Source organism: Cyprinus carpio, chromosome B6 (genome assembly GCF_018340385.1).
Source record: "Cyprinus carpio isolate SPL01 chromosome B6, ASM1834038v1, whole genome shotgun sequence".
NCBI lineage: Eukaryota > Metazoa > Chordata > Actinopteri > Cypriniformes > Cyprinidae > Cyprinus > Cyprinus carpio.
This window is the reverse complement of record NC_056602.1, coordinates 23,094,102-23,122,045: the sequence shown is the minus strand read 5'-3', so window position 1 is coordinate 23,122,045 and position 27,944 is coordinate 23,094,102. Positions and strand designations below refer to the sequence as shown.

General features: G+C 36.1%; 1 protein-coding gene across 12 annotated transcripts in view; it reads left to right on the top strand.

Moving 5' to 3' along the window:
- Positions 1 to 27,944, top strand: part of LOC109048914 (forkhead box protein P1-B) — a 180,392-nt gene that overhangs the window by 91,975 nt on the left and 60,473 nt on the right. For 11 of the 12 annotated variants that reach the window (XM_042726359.1, XM_042726357.1, XM_042726355.1 and 8 more), the window contains one exon: positions 26,344 to 26,433. In XM_042726359.1, coding sequence (XP_042582293.1) covers positions 26,344 to 26,433 — 90 coding nt within the window. Of the gene's footprint in view, positions 1 to 22,273; positions 22,453 to 26,343; positions 26,434 to 27,944 lie in introns of those variants that run through there. The other variant, XM_042726361.1, reaches the window with a different exon arrangement.

Genomic DNA, 27,944 nt, shown 5'->3' with positions numbered 1-27,944 from the left:
CTCAAGAGTGGCAGAAAGCATGTATTGTGATGAAGATGCATAAACATGCTCATGCATGCACACCCACGAGTGACGCCACCTCGCTTACAGGCAGGGTTGTGCAGCCTTCAGAACTGAATTGAGAATGCCTATCAAACTCCATTTCAATGTGAATAGAATTGAGGCAAAGGTGGTACAGTATTGTACTTCAAAATTAAATTTAAGGAAGTAAAATTAAAACTTGATATGCAAAGGAAGTGATATAACTAATCTTTAAAAAAAAATGCAATATGCATAAATATAGTTATTAAACAAATATTATTATATAAAAAACTGTATGAAAATAATGAAAACCTGAAAATAATGTGGTGTGTGTAATTATAATATAATAATTATGTACACTTTAATATGCCATAATTATTTTTTTTTTAAATTGGTTGTAATATTTATATACAGTATATAACCTATAAAATAGTATTTAATTTTTTTAAAATCAGATCTAAAAATAATACACCCACAGATATAAAATAATATTATATGTTTTATATATAAAATATTAAAACATTTTTTAATCTAAAAATAATATTGTATTTTGTGATATATTAATGTGTATAATATTTATATTATGTATGTATTATATTATTTTATATATAAAATAACATGGTAGATATTAACATTAAATAACATAAACAATAACATGCCAGTTTAACATCCTGTGAGCCTGTGAGATTCTAACTAATGAATTGAACAAAAAAAAATCTTAAATTCAGATTTTGTGCAACATTGCTCAGAAGAAAGACTAGAGAGGGTGAAGAAAACCCACATTTGTGCTCTTTTTCACTCTCTTTTCGCTTTAAGGTATCTGCTTGTAAACTGTTAATATTGTCAGATTGCACTAGAGAAAGGCAGAGCCTCCAACTTATTGCAAATCCTGAGCAGGAGATTGGTGTTATGACACCGCATATTGCCCCAAATTGCTTTATTGGTAAAACGCTAGTGCTTCCTTCAATTTTGATAATTTTATGGAATCCCTCGTTGAACGGTTTAATTATGTTATCACCCAACTGGCAACATCTGTCTTTATCCTGGAACAGGTGACAGTTTTATTACGGGACGAATCTCTCGGCTGGATCTGCCGATTGATGGCCGATCTGATTCATAATCGTACAGATGGAGATTGAAATTGTACATTAATGTGCTTGTACGTAGAAGAGAGGAGAAATAATTATTTGCAAGGAGAGAGAAAAAAAAACAGAAACATGCTGTGCGTGATTCTCCAAAGCCTGCTACAATTGAAGCATATTGCTTTTCGGGATCGTAACTAATTGTTGCAGGCAATATATCCCTCTGGCAGTGCCCTTCTCACCCCCCGATACCCCATGCTTTACTCCGTTCATTTACAGGAGTGATGTTTAGAACAGGCTGTCTGGAATCTGCAGGTAGTAGTTGTGTTGTCACAATGGCATCTCTGATCTCCTCCGCAGCGATGACACACAGTTCACCCATGATAAAATGCACCTACAAGTAGTTTGCATCCTGTTTACAGGGTTTGATTGACAGCGAGGCGATGAGAGGGGCCTCTCCGCTCTGGCGTGTGATAGTCGGATCGGCCAAACCACTGTGGAGAGCCTCTACGTTAGAGTGTGTGCTGGAAACTGTTTTACTAATGGATATCAGGTCAAATGGTCAGCAATGGAGACAAGTAGTGGAGTGAGAGAATGTGTGTATGCATTTGAAGAGGCTGCCAAAGTGAGCCCAAATGTGTGTGTCCATATGCGTGAGTGGGTGGGTTTTGCATCACTGCGTGTGTATAAAAAAGGAGCATCCTATTGTTCCACTTCCCATATACCCTTGCTTAAAAATGGGGGTCAATTCGTCTGCATGCATACATACGTGTTTGCTATGCTGGTACCATTAGTGAGTATGAAGCACTTCTTATTGTCTGCTGAGACCGGATGGGCTTTGATGCCAGCGTGTGTGTGTGTGTGTGCCTTAAAGAGGGGAACTTTACACTCTGAGCAGGTGTTCCCAGCAGCTGTCGGACTGTGGCTGCACTGGGAAATGCATCCGTGTTGTTTTAGTATTAGATGGCTTATTTGGAGTCCCGAAAGCAGCGAGGGAGGATTTCTTCTTAACGCGCGACTTGAGTTTTCTCATGAAAGAATAACCTCTGTCTCTCAGTAATCCTTCACGCTTTTCAAACAATCAAACAGCGCTGTGGCATGCTTGCCTTAAAAGAAATGCATGACAATGTCATTTCATACTTTTGAAATGTATTAATGTACACATACCCGTTTTCACATGATCTTGCGTCGTCATTGAATTGGAATTTTTACAAACAGAGCCTAAAATGAACAATCGCCCAGTGGCGAATGTGAGTAAAAATGAGCATTGGCGAGTATATGAAAGAGTGTTACTATCCTGTTGTCCGGTGACTGTTTTTATTCATTCTAACAATGCCTTGGAAATGTGGTATGGTTTTACACAATTAGCAAATCTTAAAGACTGCGTTGAAATTTTATAAATATGTAATCTGATGCGCTGCCTGTTTTAGAGTGAAGCACAGCACTGTGATCTTTTCACATGAGCCACTCATGATAAATGTATTTAGTATCTCAAAGAAAATGTAACATGTGCCAAGCATCTTATCAAGTTTGTAATCACCATGGTTGATTAATCTGTCATCAACAAAAGAGAATTTCATATGAGAACTTTCTATATGGTTTTCCACCAAAATTAATTAATAAAATAATAAAATGTGATTTATTTGTATATTGATTTTATTTTTATTATATTATATAAAATAATATAATATTTTTGTTTTTATTATTTTACAGTTCAAGAGTATTATAGTGATATTTAGTGAGAAATAATTAATTTAAATAAATACATAAATATTGCAATTAAATGTTCTTCCCCAATTTGTTCTTCCTGTTGTTTTAGGAAATAATGCACATACTGTTTGATGGCCGGTCAGTTTCACAAGTCACCAGCTATTGGCAGGTGTGGCAAAATGTTAGTTTTGTTTACATACAAGCAAATGAAAGGACTATAAAGTGGAGGGCGTTTCTTTTTGTTTCTGCTAATATGACCCAATTTTTTTAGGGATAAAGTTAAAGATGCCACAGTATCATGGGGATACGTTTGAGCGTGGGGCTTGTGCAATTTTAATGAGTGTTTCTCTTTAAAAAACTTCACAGAATTAATATGTATCAAGAAAAGTTTTTTTCTTTTTTTTTAGAGGTCCAAAAACTTCTGGGTAATTAATATTCATAGACTGTGCTTGTTAACACCCCCAATGCAAATGCAGTGGAGATCCAATTAACATAGAATGGTCCCAGAGGAATCGGGATGATAAGGGTTAAACGAGCTATTGAAATTGAAACTAGGCCTTTCGGCCCGTTTTTAAAACACTTATTTGTTTCAATAAAACAGTAATCCATGTAGCTGCTCGTTTCTCAGATTAAGGCATCTCAGTTGGGCTCTGGAGGCTTGGAACGAAGGTACCGATGTGTGTGCGCTCGTGGTGCCCACCCGTCACTAATGCAGAAGTGCTGTAGCTGAGGTAGCTTTTATTTCTTATTCATAATCTGCTGGCGCTAGGCAGATAATAGACGTCAGTGTTCATTCAGAGAGCGGCGCGTCAGCCAGACCGCAGCTGACAGAGCAAAGTGCTGGGGTTCTGCGTGTCTCTAGCTAGCTACCGGCCCTTCCCGTATCATTCCCCAGGGGGGCAATGAGAAACGCACCTGCTGAAGTGCTACAAGAGTCTTGAACACTTAACAATGCCTATAAACGTGATTGTCCTGTGATTTGATGATGATGTGCTGCAGCTGTTTGTTTTGTTTATATCTGACATGCACATATTGCCTCACAGAATCAAATCTTCATCAGTGGATTATTACTGTAGAGAGCGTTTAAAACGTGGGAGGGACATTATAAAGACGTTTATGGCACACATAAAGATGTTAGAATGCCTTCTTAATAATTATAAGCATCGCAGGACAGATTTTTTGCACTTGTGTAGTAATTGCGTTGGGGAGGTAAAGAAATTACCTTCGACATGCAGAAGTTAAACTTAAACTTAAAATGTCTTAGGTTAGTGATTTAATTTTATATTCATATTAATTGATATTTATTTCTCCAGTCTTCATTGTCTCATGATCCTTCAGAAATCATACTAATATGCTGATTTGATCCTCAAGAAACTCTTCTTGTTATTACCTATGTTGAAAACAGTTATGCTTCCTTATATTTGTTGTTGTTTTTATTGTTAAAATGCAAAATTCGTGTTACTTTTTATTCATTTAATGCATCCTTGCTGAATAAAAGTATTAATTTATTTTAACAACAACATCAAAAAAACTTAATAACCCCTAACTTTTAAATGGTAGTTTGTGTATGTATATGGTGACCATCCAATACCATAGTTTAAATATTGTTATTATTATTAGCCTTTATTTAACCAGTTAAGTAAAGAATGGATTTCTATTTACAAAAACAACCTGCCAGGAGAATATCTGGAATCTCCTGGAGGACATACAGACATACATACTGTATCATTATAAACATACAATATATCGCAACATAGCATGAAAAAAGTAACTAGTACCATACCATGATTAAGATGTATGCAAAATTATTACAAGTGTTTTACATTGTAATGACATTGAGGGTCCCTTTTTTAATAGTTGATTGCATGTGGTAGTGCAAAATGAATATTTTTGTCTGTATTCCCTCTATAGAAAGCCCATACATTTTAAATGTGCAAAAAAATGGACAAGTTAAATTTGTTAGAAACTAATAGCCATGGACTCAAAGCCACAGACCTCAAATTTTGATTTCATGGGGTTTTTAAGTATCAAATATCACACGACCCCGTGTAAAAAGATTACAGGAAATAAAAAAGCTAAAATCTCATTCTGTTAGTCCAGAATGAACAAGTCTGACCCATCTTCCTCCAGCAAACCCAGTTATGTTCATCACAGCCCTCTCGTGCCATCACTCCTGCCAGTAATAACCACTTCCTAGGTGTGCAGCAGTGATGTGGCCTCTATTCCAAAGAGAAATGGTGCTGGCCGCTGACTGCTTGTGTACCATTTGGAGAATGATATTCCCTGTCAGTGCCATGATGTCTTCCCATAAATATCAGTGATGGCACCTTGCGTTCTAGGAATGACGCCCACCATAAATAGTTCCCCTTTGCACACCGTACACATAAATCCTTCATTCTACCCCCCTTTCCTTTTTTTCTTCCGTATGAAAGGAAGGAGGGAAGGAAAAGGTGATGTATTATTTACATGGACAATAAAGAAACAAATGTTTTGCAGCATGGAAGAACGCAGCGAGCAATTCCCCTCGCAGTGGTGGGGCGCGCGACCGTGAGACGCTCTGAGCAGCAGTGAGCTGTTGTTATTTGCTTGTTTACAACCTCTGACATGATGTAATGGGACAGGCCGTGAAAGCACTAGCTAGCAAATGGCACAGAAAATAAGACCAGGCCTTTATGTCTGCACACAATCGCTGTCTATTTCTCTCTTCTCTCTCGTTCTCTAGTTTTTTTTTCCTTCTTCTTCTTACCCACTGTACTCTCAGATATGCTGTGCTTTGACTACAGAGATGTGAACCCTGAATATAAGTCACTGTTTTTTGCATTAGGATCTCCCCGAGGTAAGCATAGAGGGAAAGAGGAAAATATCTTGTCCAGCCGTGAAATGCAAAAGTGAAATCTAGCAGAAAGAAATATTTATGAGCATTTTCTGCTTGATTAGATGTGGATGTTATGAGCCGGGAAAGACAGAGACGCCGGACAAAGGGACGTGTGCGGCTTCTGAACAGATGTGTAGAGAGAACACAAGAGCAAAAGTGTGATTGTTTGAATGGGAAAAGGGTTTGAGTGATTGTACTGTAAATAGGAATTGGAGATTGAGGCATACTTCAGTAGTCCTTATTTTTAGACTGTAAACCACTACACCACTACTTTTGCCAGCATTTCCTGAAAATAGGTCTGGATAATGCGACTGTATATACTGTCTATGTGTCAAGATTTTGATAGACTGTCTATATCTTGTTCTTAGATTGATCTGTTCGGTTTTTAGAGGCCGAAAGAGTTGTCGAAAAACAAAACAAAACAAAATAAAATAAAAATAAATAAATAAAAATTTATCTAAAAGATATCTAAAATATGTTTAAAATTAAGTATTTAATTATTAATATATTAATAATATATAATATAAATATATTAATAATATATATTTATATAATTAATATATATAATAATATATATATATATATATATATATATATATATATATATATATATATATATATATATATATATATATATATATATATATATAATATATATATATATATATATATATATATATATATAATATTTGTATTTCTATTTATTTTTTAATTATATTATAATTTTTCCTATTTTTTGAACCCCCCCAGTGAGGTGTTGTTTTGTGACTATTGTGTAAGTTTGGTAGCTTTTATTTTTATTTTGTTGCTTTTGTTTTTAGCTCTTGCTTGCATACTTTGCACAGAAAGCAAGACTGTGTACGCAAAATGCAAATATTGTCTTCCTGTTTTGTGTGTGTGTGTGTGTTTAACCCTGTGGATGTGTGCATGTGATTCTGTTTGTGTGAATCTACGCCATTCGTATGTGTTACGGGGGGGTTGCCAAGGGTTTGTGGGTAATTTCCCTAATGTCTTCTCCTATCAACAGAACATCCTGTAATATAAGACGTCTTAGTGAAATGCTCATATTGTATTTGACTGTAATTTATCTTCATAAATGCTTATTGTTATGGTATGATAAACATTTCTCTTATCATTAGGTCTTACAGCACAATAATTCAACTAGCGTGCGTGATTATGAAAAGCAGCACTAGTAAATAATCTCTTAATTGCAATATTAATGCAATCGTTTTGTGCACAAGCAGTCTGTTTGGCTCTCCGGATGGCATATTTGATCCGAAAGCAAGCATGTGACATTTTTCAAGGATCAGAGCATGTGTAAAATTATGAGAGTATGATTAATTTTTCAATTCCTCTCTGCGGATATCTAATAATTGTGCCCACAGATAGCCAAAGGCTGCTATTAAACATTAAAATGCAGAAAAAAAGAGAAGGAAAAAAAAAAGAAACCACAAACAAAAAGAAGGAAAGTTAGAACTTCTGTAGGGCAACAGATAAAATAAAGCAAACTAGTCAAGGTTTGTTCAAATTGTTCACACTTTGCACTACTGTAGGCCCTTTTTTTAATTAATTTTTAAGCAAAAAAAAATTTTATTATTGATGCTAATTTTATTCACTGTTAAAGGAATAGTTTACCTCAAAATTATAATATTTTAATAATTATTTACTCACCCTTATTTAATTTTTTTCTCTGTAGAACATAAAAGGAGAATATCTGAAAAATGTTCACACTGCTGCTCTTGTCCATACAATGAAACTGAAAGGGAAACGGGAGCTGTCGACCTCCAAAAAGAGCATCTGTAACTGGTTTGGTGTTTTATAAGTGATTGCTTTAAGAGCAAATTGTAGTTTGTGTGCCTATACATTATATGTGGATGTTTGATTGTATTTGAGATGATAAAAAGATTCTTTCTCTCCGTCTGTCTTTCATCATCATTCTCCTGGCCTTCATCTTTCCTAAATCCCCAACCCCCCTCCTGCTTACCCATCTTTATCACTTTGCTCTTTCCTCTTAATATCATCTTCATCTCAGATTGCCATTGCACAGGGGAGATGCGCTTGTTGATCAAATTTGGCTTGCGTAACGCTCGGCGATCTGCTTGGCTGAGGTTCCCGCGATGTGCGCTGAATGCTGAGGACGAGCGCCACAGTGGTGCGGTGATTGATTGATTCAGTCTGTCACAGGACAAGATAACAGCATCAGTAAATACTGATGGAGTAGATCGCTCTACTCCTCCACAGTAGGCCACCGTGGGGGCAACACGTGTTTGAATGTACCCTGGCCCCCTCAGGAAGTGGGTTATATTGAGGGAGAGCTGTGTGAATGAGTGTGTATTTATTTTGAGTATCGCTGTGTTAAAAGAAACAGTTCACCCAATAATGAAAATCCTGTCATCATTTACTCACGCTCATGTCCTTATAAACCTGTACAAAGAACAATAAGTACCATTTTCAGTTCTCTGTTTCCACAATTAGATCAGTGATACACAAAACCTGATAGCGTTTGGTTTCAGTGTTAAACATGTTGAATAACAACTTCATCTGTGTGTTTTTCTCACCATGTGGTTCTACAAGACTTTGAATATAGTGCACAAGTTATATAAACTTTTTTTTTATTGCCCTTTTTTGGAGATCGACAGCCTTTGGTCCCTATCTACTACCGTGCTAAGGTTTTGAGTCATTTTTTTTTTTTTTTTAATCAGCAAGTATCCATTAAACTGATCAAACAAGTAAAATGTTACAAAATAATTCAATTTCAAATACATTTATTTATTTATTTATCAAAGAATCCTGGAAATAAAAAAGTTTCCACAAATTTCACACAAATATGTAGCAGCACAGTTGTTTTTAATATTGATAATAAGAAATGTTTCTCGAGCATCAAATCAGCATATTAGAATGATTTCTGAATGATTGTGTGACACTGAAGACTGGAGTAATGATGCTGACAATTCAGCTTTGTCATCACATAAATTACATTTTGAAATATATTGCAATAGAAAAGTTACTTTAAATTGTAACAATAGTTCACAATATTATTGTTTTTACTATATATTTAATCAAATAAATGCAGCCTTTATGAGCATTAGAGTCTTCTTTCAAATTATTAAAAAAGTCTTAGCAACACTAAAATTTTGAATAGTAGTGTGTACTTTTGTTTAAAAAAATAAAATAAAATAAGTTAAGAGTTTTCTAAAGATCTCATTTTAGGTCCCACAAAAGGCTGAATGCCATACAGATTTAAAAATTCCATGAAAGCAAATAATAGCAACTTCATTTTTGGATAAACTACATGGTCTCGATAATATAAGGAATTTCTTCTAAAGACAAGCCTCCTCAAGGTGGTCTTGTGGACAGGTCTTAATCTTGATAGCACTACTTTAGTTAGTGTTAATCAAATGCTCTTTTGCTGGTTTCTCCCTCATTAATCAGCTGCTGATAAAGCCATGTTAGGATTTGCCAAAAAAAATTAAATAAAAATAATAAAAAATAAAAAAATTTAACTGTGTACAATAAATTAGTTCTTTATCTTTTTAATAAAATCAAAGTGGACTTGTGGAATGATTGAGGCTATTTATAGGCCATTGGGGAGATAGACAGACACTCTTGAGATGAGAGAGAAGTCAAAGGGAAAAGTTCTGGACAGGGAGGCTGGAATTGAAAATTATGTCCAAGGGAAATATCATCTCTTTTTTTCTTTCTTGCTGTATCTTTCTCTCCCTCTTTCTTTATAATTCACACCCACGCTCACCAAAAAAAGGAACATTTTGTCATTTACTTGCCCCTATGTTATTTCAGACCTGTACAAATTTTTTTTCTTTTCTTTTTTTTTTACATAAGTATGTATAAATATGAATATAAAATCTCTATTGGTTTTGTCCATATAATGTTGTTTTGACACCAGTGTCGTCTTATGTCTTCTAATGAAGAAGGAAAGTAAGCTCCTGACAATTGTAGGCTAAACCTTTGTATTGTAGATGTACACTTCTTTCTTTTGAAGTTTAGTTCAGTACTTAAGCAGCACAGTAAAATATGAGTAAATGAAGGCCTCCATATATCCCACAATCCTCAGCTCTTAAGCACGCCTCACCATACCATTTCTCCTAAGCATTTCAGCTGAGGCAGTCTATAAAGTGCGGGAAAAAATGGTTTTTGTATGTCATCTGTTTTTAGCCATCTTATTGAAGCCAGAAACACACACACACAGCACCACATATTTCAAACTGATGTTGAAGTTAGGAGGCACACAAGATCCCGCAATCAAAATAATTATCCTTACAGCCCATTGTTTATAAAGTGTTTATGTGACACTAAGCATTGGGTCTCACTGAAGTAGCCATCATGTGTTAAACACGTTAAAGCGCTTGTCAATCTCCAAACACCTTGACACTGTCAAGCCTCATAAAATTATCATTATTTGAAGAAAACTTTTTTACACTGCAAACAATTTACTTGTATTCATAGTCGTACCAGTTTTTACTGCTCTAGAGCCAAATAATTATTAGCATTTTTTATTATTTAAATATTTAATTTAATTTTATTTTAAATGTTACATTTTATTTTATTATTTTATTTAATTTTACATTTATTTTTAATTAGAATGATATTACACAATTTGTATGCAAAAAGGAGACAAAAACTGATAAAATAGTATGCAGTTATTTGACGATACATAAAGGTATAATGTGTAAAGTATACATTTAATAGAGACCAAGAAAAGTGAGGAGGAAGGGATGATGTGAGGCAGATTCAAATTTGTATTGGCTTCATTAGCACCATTGTTGGGCACTTTTTTTTAAGCCACAGTTTTTCAATATTTCTAATGAACATTTATACATTTTATTTCATGTTCAGTTTCACATAAATTTTTCTTTTGTACATTTTTACATATAATTTTTTTTTACATGCTTCTTTCATTGTTTCATTGAATCGTCTCACTTTCTTAAAGAACTTCTCTGGTCTGTTAATGAACACACCTTTTGTTGAGCGGAAAACCCAGAGAACTTCATATTTCACAGCAGCAATGATACCATACCGTGCTTTTCAATGCCACCGAAATGATGCACAATATAAGAGCTCGCCGTAATAAAGTCAATTAATTGGCGCCTGTGGCTATAACGTGGACATTGTGTATAGATGGAGATATTTAATTTAGGCCAACAGTCCCTGTGTTTGTTCCATGGGGATGGAGCGACAGTGGTGCGTCCCGAATGAATCAAGCAGTAAATGAGGAGCAGAAAAATAGGTAATTATGTTAATCTCACAAATGAATGAGACGCTGACCTCTCGCATTAATTGATTTTATGCGCCTGAATCGTATTTATCTCTCTTTTGATATATTTTTCCATTAACATCTCTGATGTAATTAAAGAGGTTTTATTTTGAAGGAAATTAGCCCTGGATGCCGGCGACCATTAAAGGAAGAGAGTCACTTTTATGCCACGTTAACGAGACAGCAGCGTGTTGGCGGCGTTTTAGCTGCGCTATGCTTGCCCGCACAAAGACCTTAAAGCTTAAATGGCCCCTATTCTTTAACCTTAATCACTAAGTTGGCTTGCCAGATACTCTGCCTGACCGCGTACGCGCATGCCGTCATGAGCACCTCGTGTGCGCTAACGCCCTTTCCGGGTTCTCATTTTTGTGCCTAATCAGCAAAAACTGAAACTCGTTGTGGGCTTTGCTCCGTATTAAATGGGTGATTATTGGTAATAAATACTTTTTTTAATACTCACTTATTACATAGGCAGTTTTCTTGCTCAGTTAATGAGTGTAATTCGATTTGCTTGAGAGATTACAGTCCTCTCAGAATTAATGCGACAATCCCGTCCCCTGGATTTAAAGACATCTTGGATTCTTCACAGGTCGTGTGCTTCTGCAAAGCTTCCTCTCTCACATAGCAGCTAATGGAGTTGAACAGCAGGCTGTCACTTCACTATATAGCCCATGTGCCCTTGGTTCCTGCCGAGCTTGTTGTTTAGGGGCTCCGCTGTCGTTTAAGTTTTAAATGAGGTTTACCAAACTGATTCAAGTGATGCAAGGTTTGAGGGAGATCTGTGAGCTGAGTGAGTGTATAGACCAAATGAGGGTGTGCAGCTCGGTGTAAATCGCACACAATCAAACCACAAACGTTCAATTCCTCAGAGAGGTGGCACAAATTTCTTTCTTGATCTGACAGTTTCATATTTTTATCACACGTCTGCTGTAACGTTTTCAGTCCTCTGCATAACTGCATAACTTCATCTCCGAAGGTGTGATCATCTAGTACTGAGTTTAAATGTCGAAAGTTTAAATGTTGAAAGTTTCTTCACATGAGCATGGCCGAGACACTTCCAGTAATGCCATTGAAAACATGCAGAAAAAGCCATTGATGGGAATAATCTGTCACTCAGAAGTATTGACTTTTCAGGTGTGACTCCTCTAGAGATTCTCAAGATCTCAACATCGTCTCTGTGCTTGGATTTTCTTAATACTATAGCTTGAATTGGTAGTAAAAGATGTATGCTATTGTTAAAAAGTCTGACCTCAGTAAGATTTTTTTTTTTAAGAAATGAATGCTTTTATTCAGCGATGATGCATTAAATTTGTTTAAAATTGACAGTAAATACTTTAACACTGTACAATATTTTTATTTCAACTAAATGTTGTTCCTTTCAACTCTATTCATCAAGGTATCATGAGAAAAAATATTGTTTTCAGCATAAGTAATAACAAGAAATGTTTCTTGAACACTAAATCAGCATGTTAGAATGATTTCTGAAGGATCATGTGACGCTAAAGAATGATGGCTTGACCAATACAGGAATAAATAACATTTGAAAATGTATTGAAATAGAACATAGTTTTCTTAAATTGTTATAATATTTCACAATATTGCAGTTTTACTGTATTTTTATGTTTAAGTGCAGCCTTGGTGAGCATAAGGACTTCTTTCAAAACCATTAAAAATCTTTCAGTCCCCAAACCTTTGAACGATGTAAATGAAATATATACATTTCTCATCAAATTTCTTTAAAGAGAAAAAGAAAGTCTTAGCCATGCATATTCATGTTAATGTTGTAATTTGTCTCATTTGCATCTGTTTTTTATTTGTCCACAAGAACTTTAAGAGAAACATCTGAGACAAAATTGACACTTGAATAAAACATAACAGTGAACTCCATTAACACTCTTGAGAAAAATAAAAAAACTTTCAGAATACCGTAAAAAATGTTTTTCCTTTCCATCTGAAAAAAAAAGAAAAAAAAATCTCTTTTTATTGTAATTACTTTCTTTTTAGACAATTTGGCCGTCCATCCCAATGCAGTAGATGCCTTCAGCATCTCTTTTTATGACAAAAGCAATCTCATTCTTTTTCCTCCCTTCTCTCCCTCTCTCTCTGGGATAACATTACCCAAGTTGGAATGACTTGAGCCGAGTCTGTAATTCCCATGAAGCTGCTCAGTCTCTCAGCAACTCAATCCCAGACCGTGGCCAATCGCACTGTGATATATCAAGAGCTTTCTCTCCGGGCTCTCTCTCCTAATGACACCAGGAGCTGACCCTTTGTGTCTTCTTCAACCAACAGCAGCACACACACACACATTGATTTAGCTGTCTTCAGGTGAGAAGAGTCTGTGAAAATGATACAGCAGAGAATTCGCAGAGGGGCTTGTGAATTATCGTGCCTCTGTGTATCTTTGTCAGTTACAGAAATCGGATGTTTGGACAGATAAGTCATGTGAACTGTGTGCTTAGGTGTTTGTACTTGACTTTAAGTTGGACATCCAGTGAGAAATGATGAAAAGTGAACCATTTGCATTTGTTTTTCTGAATTGTGCATCAACTTCTGTCCGTTAGGAATTAACTGGATTATGAAAAGTAATCTGTAAAATTATAATTGACAATAGCTGAAAAATAAAAGAAGTGATGTGTTACATTTTCATGAAAGACTACAGGATTATTATATATATATATATATATATATATATATATATATATATATATATATATATATTAGTACAAGATATATTAGTTTTCTGTAGAATAACAGCTGGTCATTCACAATAGGGTTTGATTTTTAACTACCTGTGCACTTTGAGCTGGTTTGAAATCTGGCCAACTTGTGTACGCTTGTGACCATTCTTGTCAACAGTCTGCCTTTTTGACCTCAAATTAGTCAATGCATTAGTTTGCAGACTCGCTTTATTAGAAAGATTTGCAGATTTTTCTAACAGCAACCCACGACTTTCACTTGACTTCACTTGCTACTGTAATGACAATGAGAAAGTCCGTCAATGATACAAAGCCCCAAACCCTGTTTTGATTCAAAATCATGACAAAAATCAAGGTTCGAAAATCGAATACTAATTTGAGTCAATCATTGCTGTGTTTGCAAGGCTCTCTCGCACCCCCTTATTTTTCGTTTCTCACCATACAATCTGATGCAACATCTTGAGCATAAATGCAATAACAGAAAAGAATAAGTTCCTATATTCCACATTCCCTCTCAATCCCTAGCGCTGTTGGCATGTTCTGACTGTTTTCCATGTTGACAAATGGATTACCAGAGAAAGCAGTGGCAGGTTTACCTGAGCATTATATCCTCAAGGAGAAAAGTGAAGTTAGATGGCATTGTGTATGTGTTTGTTTGTGATGGAAATCTAACCTCAGGTTGCTTCTTTAGTTCCCTCGCGTCACTCACCTCGGCCTTCCCAGCAGGGTTGTTATAGTTAAGTAAATAAATAAAAATAATAATAAATAGATATATTAAAAGAAACGAGTAAAAATGACACAAACTTACTAATAATTAAAGTAAACTTAAACTTAATTGGAAAAAACTGATTCATAATTTTACATTTAAAAACTATAAAAGTACCCAAATGAAATGTCAGTGAGTGTTAAATAAATGAATAAATAAATACATTTATTTATATTTTAATCTAGAATTTTTTTCTATATTTTTCAATTCATTCTCCCCTTAATTATTTAACTAGATCTTTGTGATTCTTTTTTTTATCAATCAGATTTTTAAATATATATAATCTTTAGTGAAAATGAGACTGGAAATGTTAATGAAAAGACCAGAATCTTTTGTTCCGTCTGCCATGGTTTCTGGAAGTTTTCCTTCCCCTGGAAATGTTGTAAAGATGTAATTTGATGTTTAGTCTCATTTTCATTCATTCCAAATGAAATAAGCCATTGAGCTGCAGTGCTTGTGCAGGCGCTGCAAGTTTGAATCTGGCTTATATCGTTTCCTGTTCTGCCCATCCTTTCCTGCCCTCTCTTTATGTCTCAGTCCACACTGACACCTCCACACTAAGACGGTGGCATCATCATTTCTTGCTTTCAGCCAGTAACGCTGATTACTCTAGTACCGTACTGCACTCTTAACGGCACATATTTCTATGTGGCAGGTTCCCCACGCCTCTCATTTCTTTCTCATTTTTTTTTTCTACTTGTGGTTAATTCGTCTATTCTTATGAGTCATTTAGTTCTTTAATTACCGTTAGCAGCAGATGCACAATGGAGTATTAATGTGAGTGGGTTTTATGGCCACTCCATCACCACGAGTCTGTGAAGTCTAAAGGCATAATTGACGTGGAAGAGCTCGGAGATGGGAAGACAATATTTTGCAGATGGCTTTTCTTGTATGCTAGAAGGATGTTTATGCGTTTACATCACACTAAAGGGGCAATAAACACAATTGTAATTCAATAACTGTCTTGATAGACGGAATCTGGCATGGAGTCCTGAATTGAGGTGTGTATTAGATGACAAAGGGAATTTTAATTTTAATGATAGGGAGCTTGTGTGTGTGTGCGACTGTTTCAGTGTGTGCTGTGATGGATAAGCATGGTCAAATAGTCACTCAGTAAACAACTAATTGGTTAGTGAGGTCAATGAGTAAATTATGCAGTTTTTTCCCCATCTGTTTTTTAGCTTACATTTTGGAGATATATATATAATATATCTCTGATAATATATTATTTATATATATATATATAATCTAAAAAATGATAGTAATTTTAATAGTAAAAGATTGTAAAAACACTATGTTCATTTAATGGCAAGTTCCCTTACTATATACAATGAAATATTGTAATAGATTGGATAGAACCTTGTAAGTAATTGTACAGAAAAATCCTGTTAAATGTAGTCTCTTTTTCCCCCTTGTATTACTGTAGTTATCAGTATATTATTTATTACACAGATAAAAAACATAGTATGTAATATCATTACATCAGTTAATTAAATACACACATATATATTTCATATATTTATTTTTTGTAGTGTATTTAATTATGTATTTGAATATTAATGGTATTACATATTGATTTCCCCTGTTTTTACATCTATTTGCCATCATCTGACACTCCAAGTTCTTATTTAAACTTGTTAAATGTAAACTACTACATTATTTTTTGTCATTTATTCTATTTAGTCTTTTTTTATTATTATTTCTTTATTTTTTATTTTCTATGGACCCTAGCAGCCCTTTGCAGTCACCTGGGCAATACGAAAAACCCATTTCAGACGACCCATCGACTATGTGTCATTTCGGACATCCCTGCTTTTGTATATGTGTCTTCATTTAAGCCAGAGAGAAAACAAGCCAGCATTCATGCACAGATCTCAGCATACATCACCTTGTGTGTGTTTGTGTATGTCTCCGTATGTCCGGCTCTATGAATGGAGCCCCTCTCTTGCCATCTGTTGTTAAGCTGCTCCTGAGGCGGAGCTTCGGAATCCAAACAAACTGCAAACTGAGGCTGTCAGAGCCGCATAGCCGAGATGACCCCAGGCCCGGGGTCACACATCCGTACCAGGCTCCACACAGCGCCCTGTTTACTCTCCCTATACCTCCTTCATCATCTCACTCTCTTTTTTTCTCTCCGTTGCTCTCATCCATCCATCAACAGTCATGCACCCCCACCTCCCGCCATCCACATGGAAAAAAATGCACAAACACACACATGCAAACACTCATCCTTCATACCTTCATGCATTCTCTCGCTAGCTTTTCATTATATTTTCCAGACGAAACGTTTGTCAACTACAAACATTACCAGTCAATGAGGAAAACTGGTTGCACCAGCTTTTTGATTAAATTTAAAGACAATGCTTGTCTACTGCAATCATTCACCGAGTCTTACATGGTTTGAGCACAGCAATTTGAAATGTTTAGTGTTGTCATTAATATTAATAGATTGGTAGAAAAGTGCAGCCATGGGAGGGAGTAGTAATGGTTTGAAGTGGGTATATAACATTGATTTATTTATGTATTCTACATGAATTAGTTTAGAAATCTAAACAGCGAGTGTGTTTCCAAGAGGCCGTGGTTCTACGAGCGCCTGTTTTCCATGTGAAGAGGCTTTTTGGAAATTGCATCAATTAGATACTTAACAGGAAGCTGACCGGCCCTCTTTTGCATTGCAGATAAATGTCCAATCTAGAAAAAGAACAAAAGGAGACAGAATTAGCCAGAGAAAGAGAATCTCAATTAATACAAACAGTCCTGATCTTCAGTACTTACATTCTCATGCCAGTGAAGGAGCATTCCTGAATCGTATGAATTTTAATTAGGTGACACTGACACTGAATGGAGACTAACACTGTTATGCTTTTTAATGTATTTTAGTTAGGAAATTAAAGGAATAGTTCACCCACACTGTTAACCGCAATGTGTAATTAAAAGATGCACATTTTGTTTTGTCAGTTGCATTTTATGGCAAATTACATTATTTATGTTTTATTTTTCTATGGTATGTTATTCAAAGGCCAGTTATTGCATTGCATTTATGTTGCTTCTAAAAACACTATACAAAAATCAGTCACCATTTGTAGAAAATAATACTTTTATTCAGCAAGGATTCATTAAATTGTGTAAAAGTGACGGTAAAGACAAAAGATTTTATTTTCAAATAAATGCCATACTCTTTAACTTTCCTTTCATAAAAGAATCTTGGAATAATTTTGTAATAATATTTCATGATATTACTGTTTATACTATATTTTAGATGAAATAAATGCAGCCCTGGTGAGTAAAAGAGACAAACATTTGACATTTGGATGACATCCTGTAAATATGAGAGAAAAAATAACATTTATATTTTGGGTGTACTGTTTCTTTAAAGATCACTCTCACAGTCTACTTTGTCATTTTGATCTAGAAGGAGACAGAGATGGATTGAGACTGAATAAAAATAAGCAATTGGGAAAGCAGGAGTGGTGTAGCCAGATATATTTTCTCTTAAACTTTCTCATAAAACCTTGACAACTTTTAAACCTTCCCAGGAAGCCCTTAGGACCATCCTGCCAAAAAAAAGTCAATCTAATAACTGTGACATTTAAGAAAAAGCCCTCCAGCTCTGTGGAGAACAAGAAGATGTGTTTAGTCCACGACAGTGCTACGCACTAACCTATTAGAAGTCTTCTCTGTGGGTCATGTCTGAGGAGCCCGATCTCCAGACCTCTTAACACTGTGTAAACAACCCTTTCTACTTCACAATGGCCGCTGGGATACAGTTTCACCTGTAGGCACATCTCCCGCCAATTAAAGGCTAGATTAATCTGAGCCATTTCACATTCAAGGTCTTCCCTGCCACGGCAAGGGCACAATGGAGAATGGGAAGACAGATAGAGGAGCTTTAGAAGATCCTACGCAAATAAGCCCCGTCTCATTTCTCATAGTCAGGCCTCCCTTCAGATACACACAAAACCAGACCCTCAGAGGTTAACACAAGCTATTTTCTTTACATCTGTCCTGCATTTACTGTCTCATCAAATTTTTCATTTCATTGGACTACAATATATTTTTCCCCTGCTTACCAGCATTAAACAGGTCATTTTTCTTTTGAGGTATTTGTTATTTTGCTCACCACTGGGGTTGACAAGCACTTTTAACAGCTCTAAAGTAAGGCAATAAAAGAAAGTAAGTTTCTGTCTCACTCATACAGTACACTGTGCTTTTAAATTTGACGTTTCTGCTGGTATTGCCAGGCCCAGATGAAATATGCAGATATTTTCTGCATTTGTGATGCTGATTTTATACAAACCTGGATAGGAAAAAAGCAGTATTTTTATTAAACACATTGACTTGATATGTTGTGCCAACATTTCTATTTAGCAGGTCATGTTGCCACTGCATGATGCAAGCTATAACAATGGAACCTGCCATTAAAAAGCCTGTTTCAGCTACAGTACATTTAAACACTAAAACAATTATGAAACCTAAAGCAATTTGTTTAACAGCATAAATGTTAACCATTTTTATTAATGTATTTATTTTTAGATTTTTTTGTATTGTTTGATTTATCCAAAAGATATGACAAACTGTTACTTTTTTAGTAACAGTTTTTTAGTTTTAGTTTTACTATAAAACCAATTTGACAGATGTTTAAAGCTAGCATACATAAATCACTGCTAGAAATGACACATTTTTGTATAATTTTTATATACATTTGTATATAATTATATTGATATATACATTGCCAAAAAATTGTGTTGTTTTCCACACTCTCAGAAAAGAGACAGACAGTTAGCATTTCTAAAACAAGACTTGTTTTCAGGATATTAAAGGGTTACTCCATCCCAAAATGAAAATTTTGTCATTAATCACTTAACCCCATGCCGTTCCAAACCCATAAAAAAATCTTTGTTAGTCTTCGGAACACAATTTAAGATATTTTGGATGAAACCGGGAGGCCTGTGACTGTTCCATAGACTGCTAAGTAAATTACACTGTCAAGGTCCAGAAAAGTATGAAAAGCATCATCAGAATAGTTTAAATTGTGTTCGGAAGACGGCCGAAGCTTTTGCGGGTTTGGAATGAGATGGGGGTAAGTGATTAATGACAAAATTTTCATTTTGGGGTGAACTTCCCCAACTAGTCCCAGCCTCTCCTATTTACACTGTCACTGACATACAAGATCTTCCTCTATCCCTTTCCATTTCTTTTAGGGTAAAGAGGATCCACAAATTGAGATTTGTGTGGCAAGTGAAGCCAGGCTTACACAGCGGGAACCACCAAAGCCTGTACATAATCCACATGTGCAAGTGGCACATAAAGACGCAGATGTCCTCAGTCGGTATCACTGGAATGTGGTCCTTGAACACGAGTGCTGGTTTAGATACTATATGCTACACTCAATTGCATCCCGTAAACAGATGCATGTGCAGAGCGAAGCTGTGAGTGTAGGGGACGACAACCAGGAAAAAATAGTGTTGTCACTGTCAGCGATTTCGCAGGGGGACTTGTTGGGTTCTCAAGGGTTGTTTTCTAATCACAAACACCTGGAGGGGTTATCACGTGTGTTTGTGTGTGCGTTGGCAGAGCCATGGCATCAAATAATCCTAACGAGGAATTTTAATGAAGGACTCGCAAGACATCAGATGTCCGGCGCTCAATGAGTCGCATGAGTCACTTTCAAGCAGCGTCACGGTGTTAGAATTAAAAGGACTAGACAGCCACCGCTGACCTTTTCTTTTGCATTAAGTGATTTTAATGAACGTGTTTTCTTTCGTTTTTTTCCCCATCCTATCCGCTATCATCAATATGTATTTTGGCTGATTAGCATCAAGCGTTGCCCATAGCAAGGCACGTTTGTGCTCCTTCAGCAGCTCAGTCATCTGTTAGCATTATCTGTCTTTGAACCGTTTTTGTATCCGATCAGTTCCACCTAATACGTCTCTTGATTCGCTATTGTAGCGCCCAGACAGCATGTTGTTCTCCTCGCTTTAAACGCGCCTTCAGATGCCTGGCCTGTCATCGTTTGGCAGTTTATCGTGCTTGTGTCTGGAGCTGCTTTTAGCCTAGCACGTCTATCAAACCCCCGCTACCTTTGAATGCCAGATCAAAAGAAGATGAATTCCAGGCAAAGAGATGGAAAGGGGGAGCGCAAGGGGGCTGTTTGTGCATGTGTGTGCGTAGGGACGGGCGCTTTGTAAACATCACAGTGACAGCTCACAATGGGTCGCTTTAGCGCGACGTTAACCCTCCGCCAGTCGCTAGCTTGTTAAACAACAAATAATTCCTTCGCCCGGGGCCCGCGCTCACCTCGGAAACGGTGCCAAGTTCATCCTCTCGCTTCTCATTAGTTTTGATCCTGACAAAGTCTTTGAATCATCCCTGCGTTGCTCTTTTGTCTTAATTGCCTTTTTTCCGACATATTCGATGAAGATGTATCTTTTAGATAGCTGCATTAACAACAAGAAATGTGTTATTACTAAGCTGCACTTGTGAAGTCTTATTTGATATAGATGTTCACCTGAAAGCGTTCTCGACAGGAAGCCGTCTTGCGGTTAGCGTAGCCTAATGTTGGTTTTTTTTAGACCTCCGTATCTCCTGATTGATCATCTGGTTTGTTTGTTGACAGCCTTTCTGACGCAATTAACAACTGAAAGCAGCTCTTTGTACTTTGTGTCCTCTTCTTGAAGTGTCTCAATATCACATCCTGTTGACTCAAATATCCTTGTTCCAGCACTGGCTCAAAGCAAACCAAGTATTTTTGTGTCGTAAAAGTTTCTGTGTAAACAAAGTGCATGCAGCGTCAAAGTGCTCATGCAGTAATCTTTATCGTACGGTTGAGGGAGCGTGTTTGACATTCTGTCTGGCATAACCACCAGACCCGAGAGTGAGAGGGTGAGTCGTAACAAAGTAGTACAGGTTCTAAAAGCAGTTTGACTCACTTCTTAACTTTTTATCTTTGGTCACATGGGACTCTGTAAAATGCTGAGAACGAGCACCTGAGAGGAAACGCATAAATTAGTAAAATATACACATGGTTTCTTGGCAAGAGATTTTTTTAAAGAATTGATTAAAAGAGATAAAACAGAGGAAAAAGTCTAAGATTTGAATCTGGTTTGCATTATGACTTGAAAACATTTAACAAAATAAGCATTTTATAGACACTTTATATGTGAAATGCATTTATATAAATCACAGTGAATTTATATACTTGTAAAAATATGTAATTATATATAAATATATAAACGAAAAATATACAAATTCACTGCAATTTACAGCATTTTTAGGACTTTTATATCAGTATGTGTGCAATGTCGAACTACAGGGGCATAATATTGATGTAAATAAAAGTGTAAATGTGTATATATAATAAAATGCATTCATATAGTACATTTATAATAATAAGCAACCGATTAAATATTAATATAAAATGATTTTAAACTATAAATAATTTTATGTTTATTGTAACAGTATTCTAATGTTTTTTAAAACAGAAAATTATACAAATCCAAGTATTTCGAAAACTTAATGTTTTTCATTTTGAACTTTTCGGAAGAATTTCTGCTAGAAAAAAAAAAAACTACATGAGTGCAGGATTTCACTTGATATATCCACCTGTCCCTCTCTTTTAACTTCATACACTGAATGGGTTTTCTCACATTTCTGCCTATCACCCAAAATGAAGAGTTTTGGTCCATTCATGGCACTCATTCATGGAAGACTTTAGTGTCATATTCTCATGCATATTTAATTAGGCTCCTATAAATAGGGTATTTATTTTTCTGCTGCGTGAGGGCGCCTGGCCGGTCAGTGTGGGAGGGGGAGAGTGCGGCACTGGTGGTTTTGGGTGAGAGAGTGACTTAGGGACTGTCCCTTTCAAATAAGCCTCCGTCATATTTAGCGGGCCTCAGGTCTGCATGGAAATATCACTCATTTATTTATTTGATGAAGAGTTTTGATAGGTAGTGAAGTGTTTTTTCCCCCCTGTGATATTACTGGAATTTAAATCACAAAGAACTTGGAGGGCAGAGCAGCTGCTGGTATGTTATGCATTGTTTGTGTGTGTGTTTTTATCTGAGATTCACTTATAAAATCATATTTTAGTCTTTTATTACTCTTTCTGTATTGCTACAATTAATTTACAATTTTACGGTCTGTTTTTTGCTGCTGCATTCTTTATGAAATGCCCCCTTTGCATGAGAAATGAGTAACAGTGCCGAATTCTGTGCTTGATGTCTCACGTATAGTTTTTAACAGCCTCACCTTCAATAGCAGCATCTTTGCAAAGCCTGTGTTCATTGCGACAGGAAAACAAAAATAATTTGTGGTGCACAAACTGTTCAGACTGAAATGATCAAGAGACCTTATATAAAGCTTCAGCATAATATGGTCACACAGAATAAGACATTAACATGTGCTTTATAAGTACTAATAGACAGCTGATATGCTAGTAATATGCATGCAAATAAGCAACTAGTTAATATTGAGAATTGGTCCCTAAGCTAAAATGTTGCCACCATTGGTGTGAATGAAAAGTTATATTCTCTGAAAATGCAGTAATATTTCACAGTGTTCACAGTTCAGTATTCAATATAAACTGTTTTACTGTCAAGTAAATTTATCTGATTTAAGGATCTTCAGTTAAACTTTACTGTAAGGTCCAATTAGTTAACATTAGCAATTAAGACATTTTTATTACAGTATTTATTAATCTGTTTTAATGTTAATTAATAAAAACAGTTTATTGTTCATATGAGCTTAGGCCGTTATGTAATAATAACAGATACAACTTTTGACTTGAATAATGTATTAGTAAATGTTGAAATTAATAATAAATGCCAAGTTCTGTCATGAAACTCTAGATGGCGCAGGCTGATGGTCCTTATTTTAAACTGTTGATAATTACAGCGTTAAACAAGTTGGTACAAGCTGATTGGTTCATGTTGCATATGAAGCCAATGAGCTTGCTACTTTACATTTAAATGGCTGGTTAACATTCACTTGAGCGTTTTGCAGCGTACTTTCAGAGTTACTCTGAAACCCTCCACCTTCCCCAGCTCCACCTGTATAGATCTGCTATGGTTCCGGGTTATTATCATAGACTGTATAAAAACATGGACGTAGTGTTCGTGAAGTCAGCTGTAGGTTTCTGAAGAGCGTTTTTGAAGCCTAAAGTAGGCGGAGCCGGGCGGAGCCATCTTGGCAGTGCATCACTGCGTATCACTCCCAGATAATCGAAAATGGGTAAAGAGGCGGGAGCTGGTTGCTGAAACCACGCCCACCTAGCTTGACGGTGGTGACAGCAGCGGCAATCCACCTGACACTCAAGTGGCCACGCCCTTAATTATGCAGAATTTTAAGGCTTAATTTAATTTAGACGGATGAGTTCTAAAAAAAAATCACCCCCCTCACAGTTGTCATGAAGGGCAAAATTAGCTATATAGACCAAAACCACTTTTTGTACCAGGCTGTAAACATTTTTTTTTTCTGCTGTTAAGTTCTTGGAGCCAGCCTCTAGAGGCCAGTTGATGAATTGCAGTTTTAGTCACTTCCGGTCTTCACGAGTGAGACCAGAAGGTTGCCGCTTGGTTATAATATGTTATCTCTGCAGCAGTGGGATGTCTTAAATACTCACAGCACCTTATCAGGGTATGTACTGGCAGCAGCAATGGCCTGCACTTGCTTTGCAGCAGCAGGAATAATCTACGACAACAGCAATAACCAAGAGCAGCAGCAATTCAGCAGCAGCGTAGCAGCTCTATTCCGGCAAGTCCAAATACTTTAAAATTGTCATATCCATTACCATGCTAAAATCTTCAGAGAGTTATGATATAACTAAGATTAATAAATGCAGTAGAAGAATTTTCCATTATTAGTACATGTTAACTAATGTAGTTAACAAATGTTTACCTTATTGTAAAGTGTTACCCGATCTTAAGATACGTTTTGTTTGTTTTTACTTGGAAACGAGACAAATACTGATTGATGAATTTATTTTTGAAGGATCTCAAAACATCAAGGAAAATTACCTTTTACTTATGGTGAATATATGTTATATAAGTTTTAAAGTGCAGTAATGTAGTGTAGTGAAATGTGTGTTTGTTCATAATGATGAGGGTCAGTGTCAGAGGGCACTGAAGTGGCCCCTCTGTAGCCTGTTATTATATTCCTGCATCATGATGTCATCCCACAACTCCAGTGCATGAGAAGGTCAGACACATACACACACACACACACACACACACACAAACAGCTTGCTTCTCTTGCCCAGCGCTTCAGTTCTCATCTCCACAGCTTCTTTATTCAGCTCTTGGAGAGCAGGACCAGACAGTAACCCTTTACTCCCTAATACAGGCCCGTCCTATCTCTCAAAACCACCTCCGTTTCCTTTCTTTTTACATGAAATGATGTAAAATTCATCACATTCAGTGCCAACCCACATGTTTTGCACACTTTCTCGAACACTTTATTACATCAGGTTGCTAATAACAAGCCACTAATATCAGATAATGGAGTCTGAACTCCACCCAAGGGTTTTAGATGTTCCTGCAACTGTTTGTTGAATTGTGGGAGTTTTTGGTGTGATGAAGGTGGAAAGAATGAAGCGGGTTATTTACTCAGATGGTTCTCTGGTGTAGGTGTGAGTCTGCCCCTGCTGTTCTATGGGAACACGCTGCTTGCTTTTCTTGGTATTGGTGCCTTTTTTTTGCTCAACTGGAGAACTTTTTAGTTTTTTTTCCCCAGCACCGCTGTTGCTTTTGTTTGCTCTGGATGGCATGTCTGATTATTTATGGTGGGGGGGGAAGGGAGTAGTCCAGCCAGTAAACATGTGACTGCACTGTATTTTGTTTTCCACTCAGAGGGCCATGTCCTTTGACAGATATTTTGAAGGCTAATAAACTTTTATTTGCTTTATGAACGGGGGAGGGAGGGGGAGCGAGACAAACAGATAAACATAGCAAAAAAAGAAAGTGAGAGAGGTTGCTTTCCACATACCACACTATCATACTACTATTTCTGTATAGTTTGAAAACGCACTGTATTATGAAAATATTTAGTGTGGATAGTATAGCCAAATCATCTAATACAGCTGTGAAAACATACAGTATGCAACAAGTATACTGTGTTGGTTACTGTATCCCACAATCCAATGCACTTTCCATGACCTTCTCTTTCCAATGAACCAGAACCAATATCAGCCACAATTTAAGAGATCTTTTTGACTCATTTTGGATTAAAACTATTTTGATTATATTATTAAATATCAATGGATATAAAATTATAACTTGAAATGATATATTAATAACACAATTATATATAATTTATTGTTTATACATAATACATTAAGTAGCAGCTAGTTGATTTTTACCTTAGCAGGTACATTGTTTACTGAAAATATTTTTGTTAAATCTTTTGTTAAAATTGGTTTCTTTTTTAACATGCAACATGCAGCAGATGTTTAATGCATAATGTGAACTGTTTATTTTCTTCAAATAAAAGTATGCAGAATACAGTAGTATGCAGTATGCTATTATTCTATTCTGAACATATGCAGAAAGATAAAACAACAGCTTGTATCCTCCCTTTTCCCTGTAACTGTAAACTATTCAACAAAAACATTTTGTTAACTGTTTGTGGTAACTGTTTTTGATAACCGCTTCCTATCAGCTTTTTTTTTCACCTACTTGTTTGTTTTGGCAATAATCATTGCATGTGACCAAATTAAACTGTGCATTTGTTTAAAATAAGCAGGGAAGAAAAACGGTATCTAGCCCAGCTGTAACAACATGGTATCATTTAGATCAAATCTTTGATGCCAAAAAGCAGTAGAGCCGTTCTCAAGGGAGTGTCAGTCCCCAACACTACTGAAACTGTTGTTCATGAACTTTTGTTTTCTCACATTGTTTTTGTCTGTCTTTTTTCTCACCCAGGCCTTACAAGTTGCACGACAGATCCTTCTTCAACAGCAAAGCAGTGCCCACAAGTCCCCAAAAAACAATGACAAGCAACCTGCACCACAGGTATGTGTGCACATGTAAAGCTCAGATGTCCCTCAAGGTTTGTTGCTCTTATATTGCTCAGGAGCCTATATGGAATTTGCAGAATGTATTAGCAGAAATCTCAACCATCTCAGAAATACAACAGAAGCAAATGAGAAAACTGTTGGCATAATATATTGACCTGTAAAACAAACTTAAACTGTAATGCTCAGATGATTTGATTTTGGGAGAAACATTGGAGTTCATTTTGAAATCATTGGTGTCTTGAATAATCTGAGCACAGTTTGAGACATTAAAATGAAATGGAAATAGTGACTGATGTTTTCTTCCATGTTGTCATATCTGAGTATAACGGATTATGGTTAAAGAAAAAAATGTAGGGTGGGTACTTGGTTCTATGCATCGATTGTTGATTGGATTTTAAGATTTAAAGATTTGGATTTTAAGATTTAAAGATTTGGATTTTAAGATTGCTGCACTCAAAAGTGGAGAAAGATCTTGGATTAAACATTACAAGGTCCAAAAAAATTAAAATAGAAACACATGCATGGATAAATTGTTCAAAATTAGATGCATTTAGAAAATATATAGGATTCATTTTCAGTTTCATACCAGCTTTAAGATCTTTACAGATGCAAATGTCTCCATTTGCTTCTCATTTAAAGTAGGAGAAACAACTATAAGAGATATTAAAGAGATTGATTGTTTTTCTCACCCATAGAACTGTACTGGAGCTGACATATATTTGTGTGTGTGTAAGTGTGTGTTTATGTGGGTGATCAGACATTATTTGTTTACACTTATACGGACGGTTGGTGGTACAACATGTACCTGTCAAAGCTTGACAAACAGGAAATTAAGGCAGGCAGGTCTGAAGAGTTGGCAGCACTTTAGTGTAGTGTTCTTTCATCACTCACAGTAATCTAACAAACCACACTCAATGAAATCCTGTCAGTTTTAGCACATTATAAGCACATGGATATCTAATGTGTGTGCAAGTGTGAAGAGCAAACAACATTAGCTTATTGAATAGAGGTACAGTAAGTATGATGTCCTCTCTCTCTCTCTCTCTCTCTCTCTCTCTCTCTCTCTCTCTCTGATTTCACATTAATTCTGTCAGCAGCAGTTAAATGGGGCGCCCGGGAGCAGCTCTGGCTCCTGTCTCAGCCTCCAGGCTTTCTATTTGCCTACCCTTTGTGATGCAAAGCAAATCCGGCCCTTTTCATTTCCCCATCCGCACCCCTTTAAAAGAGAGCAGCTAGCCATGTCTGACGCAATATTTACGTTTATTTACTCGCTCAGATCCTTATCTCTGTTTGAGCAAGGTGGAAGTTGTTTGTTTCATGGCGGAATCGCAGGAGACCAAGGGGCATATTTGTTCATTAAAACACATCCCTATATGACTATATTTTTAGCAGTACTTGCTAATGAACAGACATAAGTGATACCTCAAATTGTACGGCATGTTGAGTTGTTAGTTTTCTAAGCATTTAGACAATTTTCATTCAGGCAGATGATAAAATGTGGGAAAA